This window comes from Rhagoletis pomonella, unplaced genomic scaffold (genome assembly GCF_013731165.1).
Source record: "Rhagoletis pomonella isolate Grant_MI unplaced genomic scaffold, Rhpom_1.0 Rhpom_scaffold_00007, whole genome shotgun sequence".
NCBI classification, from domain to species: domain Eukaryota; kingdom Metazoa; phylum Arthropoda; class Insecta; order Diptera; family Tephritidae; genus Rhagoletis; species Rhagoletis pomonella.
In genome coordinates this window covers 59,119,406-59,132,814 of record NW_023458561.1, presented here as the reverse complement: position 1 = coordinate 59,132,814, position 13,409 = coordinate 59,119,406, and the positions used below count along the sequence as shown (strand labels likewise).

At 40.9% G+C, this 13,409-nt stretch overlaps 1 protein-coding gene across 1 annotated transcript in view; it reads left to right on the top strand.

Annotated features, from left to right (window-relative positions):
- The window catches only part of LOC118743918 (protein Shroom), a 268,049-nt gene that overhangs the window by 94,121 nt on the left and 160,519 nt on the right, over positions 1-13,409 (top strand). The window contains 3 exon segments of the mRNA XM_036476679.1: positions 1,313-1,356; positions 1,358-2,319; positions 2,396-4,330. Of these exon segments, the coding sequence (XP_036332572.1) occupies positions 1,313-1,356; positions 1,358-2,319; positions 2,396-4,330 (2,941 nt within the window).

The window sequence follows — 13,409 nt, the reverse complement described above, 5'->3', positions numbered from 1 at the left end:
AAATTGCCTACGGCATTTGTGATTCCTTAATTGGGTTCACAATTATTCTAACCTTTAACGTTCCTTTCCAAAACGTAAGAACTTTTGGTTTTTCCTACCAATTTTTATTTTTTTTGCTTCGCTTGCTTGGCCGCAAGATATTTGTCATACTAAAGTAGGTAGTTAGTAGGTGCAAATTTAATCGTATCAGCCAGGCTGACGGCCAACAGCCGCCACAGCAACTCCCACCACGCCCAAAGGCGTAAGCGCACAAGGCGACGAAAAATGCTAAGTCCGATGCGATTAAACCCGTATGCGGACGGAGTGTGTAGCAAGTAGCAAGTAGTAGCATGTAGTCTAGTAGCACATACGAGAGCAAGCATTCAAGGAAAAATAAATTTATAAATTGCAAGAAAAAAAATTGGCAAAAAAGGTTCTATAAAATTAATACCCCCACCATGGCTGCTTGGCAATCTTTTATAATTGCAATATAAGCACGAATTCGCGCATGCCGCAAAACGAGGCAGGAAAAATTGTGTTAAGCAACTAACGGAGGCAGCGGCGGCGATGGCGGCGGCGGCGACAACAAAATCAAGTACAAAACCGTTAAATGAATTGGCTATTAGATTACACAATCGCGGTGAACGCCACAAGCGCAACTGTTGCTAGCAAACGATCGCGTTGCCACTGTGTCATGTTGTGGCCATTTATCTATGACAACTAACAAACGCATATATATATGTATATATGTACATAAATGTGTAGCTTGTTTCTACAGGCTTCTTGACCGACCCAGCAATGCGACAATAGCGGCAGCGATATATCTTTTCCGAGCTGCTGGTGCGCCTGATTTGACACCTTGTTTGCACAGGAGCTCCGCGCGTTGGCCGGTAAGGGTGGTTAGCTAGCGTATAAAAAACGCAGCTTGTTCACCACTTTCAAACGCTTAATCATGTACGTCGCCTGCGCCGCCATCCTCTGCTAATCGCGAACGTCGAGCGGAAACTGTCGAATGTTGGTCGCTTAATCGGCAAAGAGCTACTGGCGGTGGCTGCAGTAAAGGCGGTGGCGGTGGAGCCACCGGCAACCGCGATTGACTGGATGCCGGTAATGAAGGCGACTGTCCAGTGTGCCGCTGCAGGCTGTTTAGGTGATTTATACGTTGTTGATTTGCGCAGTTGGTTCAAGGATCATTTTATAGATTTGCAATTCATTTTTATTCACCTCGTTCGAGGGGCGCACGCTGCTGCGAGCATTCTGTGATTTATCTCTGTAGCACACATTATTTTTTTTCTGAAATTAATTTATTTTTGTCTTTCCTCATTCTTTTCAGTTTCCTCGTCGCAACTGATTGTGCATAGTTCGCGCGTTTTGACCCCCCAAACGACATCACAGCGAAAGCGTACTGTATCTGCACGACGAGTCCCAGCAGCCGCAACAAGCGCAGCAGCCACTAATATCGTCTGCGCAACAGCACTCGCCGAGCGCACCCAAACAGATCAGTCCAACATTGTCCGCGCGCGAACGCACACACTCGCCCACACGGTTGATGGCGCAAAACGCCGCGTTGCTTCCGAATCATCGCCACAGTCCAAGTTACCCGCCTGTACACGCCACCGCCGCCATGCATCCCTATCAGCCACATCCGCAGTATGCAGTACGTCAGCAGCCACAATCACTCGCGCATAAATTACCTGCTGCCGCGTCACTTGCAGATGCGCTACCCAGTTCCATGAGTGCAAGCGTCACTGATGGCTGCAATCTTAGCACACATGCATCCGCGAAAACGTCGCCGCTGGTGAGTGCGCTAAAAGCAACAGACGACGGCGGCAGTGATGTGGCAGCACCACCGCCATTACCAGCACAAAATACAAGCATATCTGTGACAAATACGCAAGCGGAGGTGGAAGCGCTCACTTCCGCGCTTGCGTCCCACTCGCCTGCCATAGCGCCGAAGCCAGTTGTCGTCAGCAGCAGTGCGACCAACGCCATTGTGGAAGTAATCGCTATTGGCGCGGGTCCAGTTGGTGGCGCGTCGCTTTCGCCTGGCAGCGCTAATTCGCAGCTGAACACGTCCACAACTTCCTTAGCGTCCGCGGTATCGTCGGCATCCGCGCAACCATCGCAATCCTACCGCAGCAATCACCGTCTCTTTCCTGTGAGCACCTATACCGAAAAGGTGCATAGCAACACCTCGCAATTTGTGCTGCATCCCAAGCCGCAGTATAGCGCCGGCTTGCAGAAGCCGGTGCAGCAACAGCAGCAGCAACAACAACAACAACCGCAGCTGCTTCAGAAGCAGGCGCAGCAGACGGCAGCATCAGTGGCGCTGGCGACAAAGTAAGTTATAGAATTTCATTGTACGCAAGCTTTAAAGTAAATTGTATTCCACTCCCTTCTCTTCTCTTCACTTTAGATACTTGGCGTCTCCAACCAGTCCGCCTCAGCCAAGTTGGCAGTCGGTCGCTGAGCTGATAAACGACTTTGAGCGCACCAAAAACGAACCGCAGCTGCAGAAGTATACCTACATGGACCCGAGTAAGACACATCGCGTCTCGAATCCAGCGCTGAAGGCATTCCAAAAGAATGCGGTGCAGTCGTACTTTGAACGGCAGCAACAACAACAGCAGCAAGCCAAAGAACAGGGTCAGTCGCAAAAAATCTATCAGCCACTCACTGCGCATTCCCAGCATCAGCATCAGTTAGCGCATCAGCACCAGCATTCACCGCCGCAACAACATCAACAACAGCATTCGCCATCACAGTCGTCGCATCAGCCACTTTTACGTCCGCATTCCTACCAGTCGAACATGAAAGAATCTGACACACAACATCAAATCATGCGCAGCTCGCTGCCAAACTCCTATGGCGCGCAGCATAGCAATTTGAGTGGCAGCACATTTCAGCAACAGAAAACCTCCGCACAGCAGCTGCCAATGCGTTTGTGCGCACCACCGCCGCCGCCACCTCCACAGAAGCCCACCAGTGGCGGCCATGTCGGCAGCAATGATGAGCGTGCGACTCTCATACAAGCCGTCGGTGCATCAAGCAGTTACAGCGCGCTGCCCACCAAACCACCCTCTCCCGCTCCACCACCACCGCCACCACGTTCACGCTCACTCATACCACACACGCTGCTGCGGCGCTCCTCATCCGCCTCAGATTATGCCGAATTTCGTGATCAGTACATGCGTGCCACGCAAGAGAAACTCGTTGCGCAATCCGTTAAGAACATTTCGAGCTCGGAGAAATCTTCCTTCAATGATTGCGGTATGCCGCCGCCGCCACCGCCACCACGAGCAGCGCGCCCCACTAACCTGCTACCCACGCGTCGCACCTCTTCTGCGGCTGAGTATGCGGCAGCCATGCGTGAGAAGGCGTTGCTGCAGCAAGCCGCTGCGCTGGCACATCAACAACATCATCCGCAGCAACATGCGCGACCACCAAACTATGTGCAGCAATACTACAATCCACCGCTGCCAGCGGCCGCCATTGAACCCGGTTGGGTGCCTGAAAGACCGCCAAAGAATCCGAGTTTGCGCGTTCCTTCGCCGGATTTGCCGCCGCTGCCACCCAGCGCGGACTTGGACACGCAACTCGCGGATGAACCTTTGCCACCACCGCCGCCTGAGCTGCTGCAACAACAACGTCAACAATATCAGCAGCAACAGCAACAACAGCTGCAACAATACTATGATCTGAGTGCGTCGATGAACGCGAGCTGTGAACTGGTGCCCAAAGCGCCCTCACCCAATCGTCGCAACAGCTTTGCTGGTTCTTCCTCGCGAAAGGCGTATTTTGGGCGCAGCGGTTCCGAGACGTCACCGACTTCAGCATCCTTGTTGGCTGGTAAGTTGCCTCCACCACTCATACCGAAGAAGCCGAACAACATTGAAGCGTTGCATGTGTCGATGCGACAACCGCAGCCACAGCAACACACACAACAGCTGGCGGCTAACCGTTTGCTGTTGAATGGTGGTGTGCCACAGTCGCAGCAACATTCGCCGCCTACGCAGGTTCCGTCGCTGACAAGCGCGTCAAATGCGAAGCTGTTAACGAACCGCAAGCGACCGCACCACAATCCCGCGCTGGCTGGTTTTAACGTGCCGCCACCGATTTTGGAAAATGTGCAACAACCGCAGCAGCCATCATCACCAGCACCACCGCAGCAGTTGACCAACACCAGCAAATCGCCATCAAATACGACCGCGCCGCTGAAGTCTTCACCACCGCCGCCGCCCTTAATGCCGCGTTGCATGCCAACGCAGACGTTAGTGAGTGGCGGCAATGGCATCAGCAGCAGCAGCAGCAGCATCGGCAGTAACAGCAACAAGAGCAGCGTGCAAGCAAGGTAAGTGTGCGTTAGTTCAATTACATTGTTTTTGTTTAAACTTTGAATGCCGTGTGAAATAGTTGTATGTGTATCCCACAGTTGCATGCCGCACTGTGCTATCAGCGCGCTGTTAAATTTGTTGCGCGGCAGTGAGATAGCGCGCGCCGCTGAGTTATCGAGCAGTCAGCAAACCGTTAACTTTGCCACGCGATATCTACTGAAATGCGTTGTGAATTTCAATATCCGCAAGCATGATTTAGAATATTCGCAGCTTAGCAAAGTTTCACAAGTGCACGCCTAACCAGGAACCATAATTTGGAACGGCTATACCGGCTGTTTGGCATTAATTTTTGTTCTCCGTATGCCGCGCCGGTTGAGGTCAAAGTGGCAGCTGGCTACATATCCGCCTCGCCAACAACAACAAACCCACCTTTAGCGACTATCAAAACTCGCGCGCTGTCGTCGATTGGTCGAGTGGCACATAGCGCGCGGTTCTCGCTGTTATTGCCTTCAATTTTTGTCGCTGATTTTATTTCTTATTATTGCTTTCTTTTCTCGCGATTACGTAAGGCACCCAATAACTCTCAAGTCTCAGCAATTCGGACAACACATTGCGCGGCAATCGCATTTTATTGACAGGAATGTGCGCATGCGCGCGCCATCACCAACATGCCACCACACAAATAGCCTTCAGCCTCCTTCAGCAGCGCTCTAACCAACCATTCCGGTCAGCACACCCCGTCGCGTTACTCTTCGTCGTCTCAATCCCGCTTTTTCGCTTTGGAATTTGGTCCAGTTCAGGCCGTGGCACAGCGTACTGGTTCAGACCAACCAAGCAGCAGCAGTGATTTGCTGCCAAAGACCCACCACCAGGCTGCCAATATCGCGCAATACTACTCACATTTTACATTCCACCAGCCCCTCGCCTGCGTCCACCTCCGTACGCCTGCGCATTGGTGTTAAATGTTGTTTGCGCTGTAATTATTGGCACTCACATTTGACTGCCGAGTTGTTGGCGCTTTTTTGTTTTGCATTTTTGCATTCCTTTTGAACTGAAGTGCCATGCTTCTTTATTTCTTTTGCTGCACTCTCTGCCCGCTCGACCGCTTTTGTGGACTTCAATTTCTTTGATTTTAAATCCGTTTGCTGGTTTGCTTGTTTGTTTACAGTTTGCCATTCGGATTTTATATTGATCCTTCGCTTTTCGCGTTCGTTAATGTTGTGTTTGAATTTATTATTACGCTTTGGTATTTTTGATGAAGTGCCTCGTAATGAAACACTTGTATAATTTAAGTAGTTGTCAAAGCAAGCGCGCACGCGTGTAGGCTGTTTGTTACGGTTGCAGTCACACCAGTTACGTGTGTGTCATAGCAAGGTCTTTTCAGCAGTCAGAACCTGGGTGAGTCAGTGATTGTCGCTGTAGAATGTCATTCAATCCGCTTTAACGGAAACATTTGTAAAATTATCTGCACAGAACAGTTATTTGTGCGTGCGTATTTAGGTCAAGTGGCCAAGTCGAAGAATTTCATATGTCTGATAAGAGTTCAGTTAGTGAGTTATACGATGAGTACTAAGAAATATGAAATAAGTTAAGAAGCATGCAAAGATATTCGCTGCACAAACTGTTCATTTCAAAGTGCAGATTTTGCCTTTCTGGACACTTATGGGAGTTTATAAAGCCTTAGTATAATGTATTGGTTAGGTTAGATTAGCTTGACCGATCCGTTAGATCTTACATAGGTCAATTGCTGGTTCCTGGTATAGTCAAATATATAAAGGCTTGGTCCTCAGAACCTAATCGTAATGCATTCTTATGCGGCATTTAGTTCTTTAGTCCACAAGGGTTCTATAACTCGGGGAGTCATAAAAATGGACCATGGCAAATGGGCCAAAGTGGGAAGGAATCACATGCACCACCTCTAAATACCCCAACCTCATGAGAATGAGGAATGCTGCAGCCTGAAGTAGGTATTGTTCTCTCAGTATAGTTAAGTCAGCATGTTTAGACGCGCGAGAAGGATTATAGCTTGACAGACGCGCACATCAAACTTAACGTAGAGGCAAACATGTTGTCTAAGACGAGGCATGCTTACACGAACAGAAGTTCAGTCCTTGAGAATAGCAAAATTTCTATAATGCCTCAAAACAAGTCATTTTAGATAGAGTAGACGTTCATGCGGCACTGTCGAACTGGAAAAGCAATATGCTGAGTCACCGAAGAGCCTCGGCGCAATGGAATATTAATCAAAGCAGGCACCAGCGGCACGCGTCAGAAGAGCATACAATCGACGGTGGCTGGAGCTCAGCAAACCTGTTAGCTGCAGGGGTATTTGTCATTCAGTCATTAGGGGTGCTCACTAAATTGAGCAAGGGACCTGGCAGTTGGGCAGAAGAGCTGCTTGAGCAAATCAGAGATCGAATCGTCACATACGATATCGTACTATTCGTCACGAAAAAACACATTTTTCGGACTATGACATATGTGAGAGTACTCCTTGTCCCTTTCAGCTTATACTGCCTGACGTATCACGTAAAATTCTTTCGTATCGTTTCCCATACGTGAACGGACGTTACGATTCTAGCCCAGCTCTTCTGCCTGACTGCTAGCTCACTTGCTAAATTTGGTGAATACCCCTATTGATTTATATTGGCATAATACTACTATAGTTGCATGTGGTATATGTAGCTGTTTTGTAATTGCGCATAATTGTGGTTGAAGTATTGTACTGCGCTTATTGTTGAGGGCTTCTCTAATCTACAGTTCTTGCTTACAATTTATTGAATAAATTAATGTTGATGTTGCTACTGACAGAGCTCTCATATGAGCAGTAGGCGAATATGTACATACATACATATATGTATGAGCACTTCTGACAACATCACACCTGAGCTTCGAAAATACCACAAAGACGGCTTCTGTTGGCTGCTGTGTTATTAGCGTGACGCGGCGAATCAGTGAATTATCGGCATTCATGGCTTCAACTATTTTAATTGGTAATTAGAATTGAATCGGTTTCTATTTCGCGCGCCAAGAAGCAAAACATACAAAATAGGAAGGTCGTAAGGTTCTTTTTTTTTTGAAAAAAAAAGAAACACAAATTAAATTTGATATGGGATGAAAAAATAAAATAAAAATATTTAGCGTGTTGTCTGGTAGAGAAGAGTTCAAGGCTAGTGATCTTACTAAATTTAAAGCAAATTAGTTAATACGGCAAGTATCACGAAGCTGCTAGCAAAATAGGCAACAGGAGTAGAATTTGAGCCAGTAAGTCAGGTGAGCGCGCTGCTACCAGCACATTCCACTGCCTTCTATGCATAACAAGGTAAGCCAATACACGTGCATACAAGCACACTCATAGAAGTTGGCTACTACGCTGCCGCATGGCTGCATTTTTTTTCTTCGATTTTTTCTTCCATAATCACAAGTGACTTTGATTGATTAAGTAATCAACACCACTAATGGAGATTAATTCCAATCGCCTGATTTAGCTAAGCCCAACTTAGTATTATTTAATACAGATGAGCTGAGCGAATGTATTAGAAACAAAGGCTTAAGGTATATCGGCATAAGTGAGCAGAAGAAGACACATAAATAGGTATGTACTCGTATATACACACATGTGTATGTACATAAAAATATTAAGCGATACTTAGACCTTTGCAAGAAATCTTTGTTGGATTGCTAAGCATTTGTTGCGCTCTTCGCCTAATCAGGAGTTGTACGTAAGCGGAGTAGCTGCTGATTGAATTTTTATAGTTAACATTACATGTATAGTAGCCACACGGCAATTTGTGTGCTTTACGAACGACCTTAAGGCGCCTGGGAGTAAATAGGTATGCCCCACTTACATTTTTTTTTTACTTAAATGAAGTGTTGGAAAAGGCATCAATTTGTAAAGTTGTGTGGTATACATACTTTGTTTTTTTTGTTATTAAAAGTGAATGGAACCAGACCCATTATTTTACGGTAAACAAGATTTTATATTCGGAGATTTTTGCAAAATAGGTAGCTATGGCGTTTTCGTACTATTAATCTAGTCTGTATTTGCCCAAAAAATTATGTCGAAATTCATACTGTAAAATCAACTGAGTTTTTGAAAAGTATCAACCATCGAGTCCGTTTCTTTGTACATCTAATTTATAGAATTTGTTTGCATTTATTCGCTCCGTGAGTAACAGGTATGGATTCAAAAATGAACTTACGGAAATCTTTACTTACTAAATATTCCCTCGCACTTCATTTAACCATTCAACATTTCTAAATCACCTAGTTTAAGCTGTCACTAAATAAAATATTTGAAAAAAAAACCGAAAATTTACTAAACAAATCCTATTAGTGTTATCCAATTATTTGCTCGTAAATTAACAAGTGAATGCGCTTTTATGCTGCCGCGCCTGCGCGTTAGTGGTCACTGGTAAATGTGTATGCAGATATGCATAAAAGTATATGGGCACTTTTGCATGGACTACATACATACAGATATGAAAATTCTTGTATTTTTTCTGCAAAAATTTGTTTCGATTGCTCTTTGTTGCTGTTGCCTTTCCTTTTATGCTACAACATTGTGCAAATGCTACAAATCACCGAATGGCGCTAATGAAGCCAAAAATAGGCGACACAGCGCATACATCAAAGTCAACATGGAAGTTTATTTGTATATTGAACGGCAGCAAGAATGTACAACCGCATGCACACTAGGGTGGTCCAAAAAAGTAAAGTCGGAAATTTAATGATCTCACCCCCTAGGATTTTTCTATACCGAAAAAAAGTATACCCCTGTTTTTTTATTTTAAAATCAAAATATATTTAGAGGTCGCTCAAAGCGCTTAAAATTTCCCATGTATTTTGTATGGTGAAAAAAGACTTTTCGTAGAAATGGCATAGAATCCATGAAAATCCAAATTTTTAAATCTGAAAACTCTGCTTCTCTTCAGAAAACTTCAGAGAATAATGCCCAATAGTTAATTTAAACATTTTTTAGTTTCAACTACTTTTTAAGGGTCTCCGAAATATCCCCAAAAAAAATCAAATATACAAAAAGAAATATACAAAAGAAAAAAAGAAAAATAGTTGAAACTAAAAAATGTTTAAATAAACTATTGGGCATTATTCTCTGAAGTCCTCTGAAGAGAAGCTGAGTTTTCAGAATGAAAAATTTTGATTTTCATGGATTCTATGCTATTTCTACGAAAAGTATTTTTTTCCCCATACAAAATACATGGGAAACTTTGAGCGCTTTGAGCGACCTCTAAATAAATTTTGATTTTAAAATAAAAAAAAACAGGGGTATACTTTTTTCCGGTATAGAACAATCCCATACATTTTTGGACCACCCTAATGCACACACACATGTACATACATATATATAGAGTAAGCGTGGCGGATAAATCGGCTCTTAATAAATTAACAAAACATAACTATTGAATAATCAGAACAATCGTCAGCTTGGCGGTACAAAAATTTGCAGGAAAAAAAGAAAAGAAAATATATTGCCACTGCAAATGTTGCCACTGAACTGCTTAGCACTGCTGACACAGTCGACGACGGACGGTCAATGCTCCACCGTTAAGGCGATAAACAAAGCAAATTGACTCACTTGAAATTGTATGTATGTGTGCAAGTAGTTATGTATGTCTGTGTGTTTGTGGGGCAGCCGGTCAAAGTGCAACTCCATAAATGAATGATCGTCAGCGAATTTCGTTACAAAATATTGCGGGTTGAAATTTATATTTTTTTTTTTCAAAACAAAAGCAATAATTGTTTAGCGTACTCGAGAAGCGGGAAGAAAATAAGGTGTGTGTGTGTGACATTGTTTCAAATAACAAACAACAAAGTAAAATTAAACGTCAAACAAAATGAGCAAAGTTCAGATACCCATACATCAACGATTATTGCTTGCTGCTGCTGTTGTACGTTTGTGGGAGTGGGCCAATATGAGAAATGCCAAATAGCTGTCAACTAGCCATGACAACGAGCGCTTGACAGTTGTGCGACAATTGACGCCGTTGGCGAATGCAATGGCAAACATAAACAGCTACACAAACATCGATACACAGATGTATACAAATTTTGAAAATGAAAGTTTATTATTATTGTCAATTTGGCATTATGTTTTTCGGCTGTCACATTGACATTTTGTTGCCGCAAGTCTATTTGTATTAAAAAAAAAAATCTGCGCTGCGCTTTTATATTCGAATGACAAATATAAAAAACAAAAAAACGAAACATTCAACTAACCACACAATAAGTTGAAAACTGTTCATAAATGACATATTTAATTTCATAATCCAATTATGTGTAGTCAGGGAAAAAATGAATTACTTGACAATTGACAGTTGTTACAGCCGATTGTGGGGCTAGAGTTTGAGGATCGTTAGTAGAGTTAGCATATACATAAATTACTAGCTAATTTGGTCACAAAAGCTGAGCTGTCAAATACAATTTGGAGCAGTATTGCAATTACTTCTGAGTAGAATTTTAATTTACAATAAATTTATATAATTTGGGTGTGGTCGCCGAGATCGAAAAGTATGTTTTTTTTTAATAAAATTTTAGCTGCCTTCCTTTACAAAAGTGGCTAATCTCCAAAACTTAGTATGCAATTTTTTGTAGGAATCGACTTCACACCGAATTATATCTTCGAGACTTGCAAGAAAATTCTGGCAACTGGCTTTCAATGCACCACAAGCTTTCGAAGGACAAAAGTCTTTCGTATGACAATTGTCATTTCTTTTGTGTCCTTCGAAAGACTAATTGATAGGTCTGCTAACAAGAGGATCTTAGCGTTGTTCTGTTTGCCATTAGCGATTAGTTTTCTAAAAATTAAAAGAAATTAAAAATATATATATATATGAACATAAGTATGCATTAGTTTTCTTTTTTAAACATCAAAAACTAAAAATTAAAAGAAAATTTACAAAAATTAAAGAGTTAACAAATTAAAAAAAAAATAACATAAAAAAATGTTTTTGTTTTTAAAATAATATAGTCTAAAAACTAAATGAAATTTAAATAAAAAAAGAAAAAAAATTATTTAGAGAGACAAAAAATATAAATAAAGTTCCTAAAATTAAATTTAAAAAAAATTATTAAAAAGGAATAAAATACAAGTCTCTAAAAATTAAATTAGTTTAAAAGAAAATATTTTTCTCTTTAAACGAATAAAGTCTAAATATTTTTAAAAATAAATAAATAAAATACGTTTCTACAAATTCTATGAAATTAAAAAAAAAAATTATGTATGTATACGTGTATATGCATATATGTATGTATATATTGTTATTTTTAAAACAATGAAAACTAAAAATTAAAAGAAAATTCAATTAGAAAAGAAATAAATTTAATTAAAAAAAGAAAACCAATAAAATAAGTCCATAAAAATTAAATGAATCTAAAAAATACTAATATTTTTAATAAAATATAATCTAAAAATTTAAAATTATGTTTGTAAATAACTACGCTTCCCGAGGGCTAGAACCTCGTAATCTCGTATGGCCCAACAGTGTTTTACTCACTCGGTAATTTCGACTGTTGGAGCAGCGCGAGCAAAATGATATACATATGCTTTCTGTCAAAATACATGTATGTAGCTTTTCACCATTAAAATTGACAAGGGAGTTTTATTTTAAGACTTTCGTGCCAGAATAAACAAAATCGTTCAAATTAGCCTGCCCACTGTGTTTCAATTGTTTTACAAAATAAAGACGATTTTAATATAGTAAGCCCCCTCCTTCTCTTCAGCAGGGAGTATCAGTCATAGGAGCATGAATTTATATACAGTGCCGGACAAAAGTATTGGCACAGAGAATTTTTCCCAATATCTGAACAGTTTTTTATTTTAATTTATTTTCGATAATTTTTTATAAATATATAGTTCGTCCTACACCAAAAAACATAAAAACTAAATCTATAAATTTTGTGCAAAACTCAAGAAAATTCAATAAACTTGCATACTTATTTGCAACTTTCTATTAAATCATTCTAATTAAATTATCTGTGCCAATACTTTTGTCCGGCACTGTATTTCATATCCAGGTTTCGAGTGCGCTAAGTAGCCTAACTTTTGTAAATGCAGACTAAACTTCCATGCCCACGATATACCGAATATTAAACGGTTCGCTCAATCATCACTCCATCCATATGCATATGCTTTATCGATTCCTAATCTTTAACTTCAAAGATACACACTAATGTCCGCCAAAGGCAATGTGCCGCTAAATCGCTAAGCAAACGCCAACAACAAACCGGCAATTAAGATCGAAGTCGAGGTCTCCATTAGCATGCCATGTAGACAGCAACCCTGGCTTGGCTGGCAGCGTAGTGCATTAACGGCGAATATCTGTATGCAACTAACGTGCAGAAAATACGAACTCCAAAAAGGTGCTGCAATAAAAAGCGCCGCCCACTACTTTGCCGCCTAAACGCTCTTACTAAGTTAGTTCGCTGGCAGTACAAAATTGCGCCACTTTACCCTTCTGGGCATATAGAAAACTTAATCGCCACACAATTGTTTCGTTTTGTGATGTGATAATTGTGGCAGTTGAGGCGGTACGATTATCGCGTAGAAGAAAAAAAATTTAGTTGCCAAAAAATGCGATGAAAGGAAATATATGGGAATAAAACAAAACAAAATGAGATAAGATAAAATATAAAAAGTAAATTAAATTAAACTAAGTCAAATTAAACCAAATAAAATGAAGTAAAAATTTTAAATAAAATTAAAAGCAAAAAATTAAATCAAAAGAATATGAAACAAATATATGTATTTATTTACATATATAAATTTATAATAAACTGAAAAAAATTTACAATATAAAACAGTTAAAGAAATTGTAAGAAATAAAATAAAATTGAACATATTAAGAAAAACGAAATAAAATAACATAAGAAATATTAGAAAAATAAAAGATATTTATATATATGAAAAAATAAATAAAATAAAATCAAAAATAAATAAATATATTAAAAAAATAAATAAAATTGAATAGAAATAAAAAATAAAGAAATATGAAAACATAAAAAAAAAACAATATTAAAAGAAGAACTAAAATAAGATAAAAGAAAAAAGTAAATTATCTATATTAAACAAGAAATGAG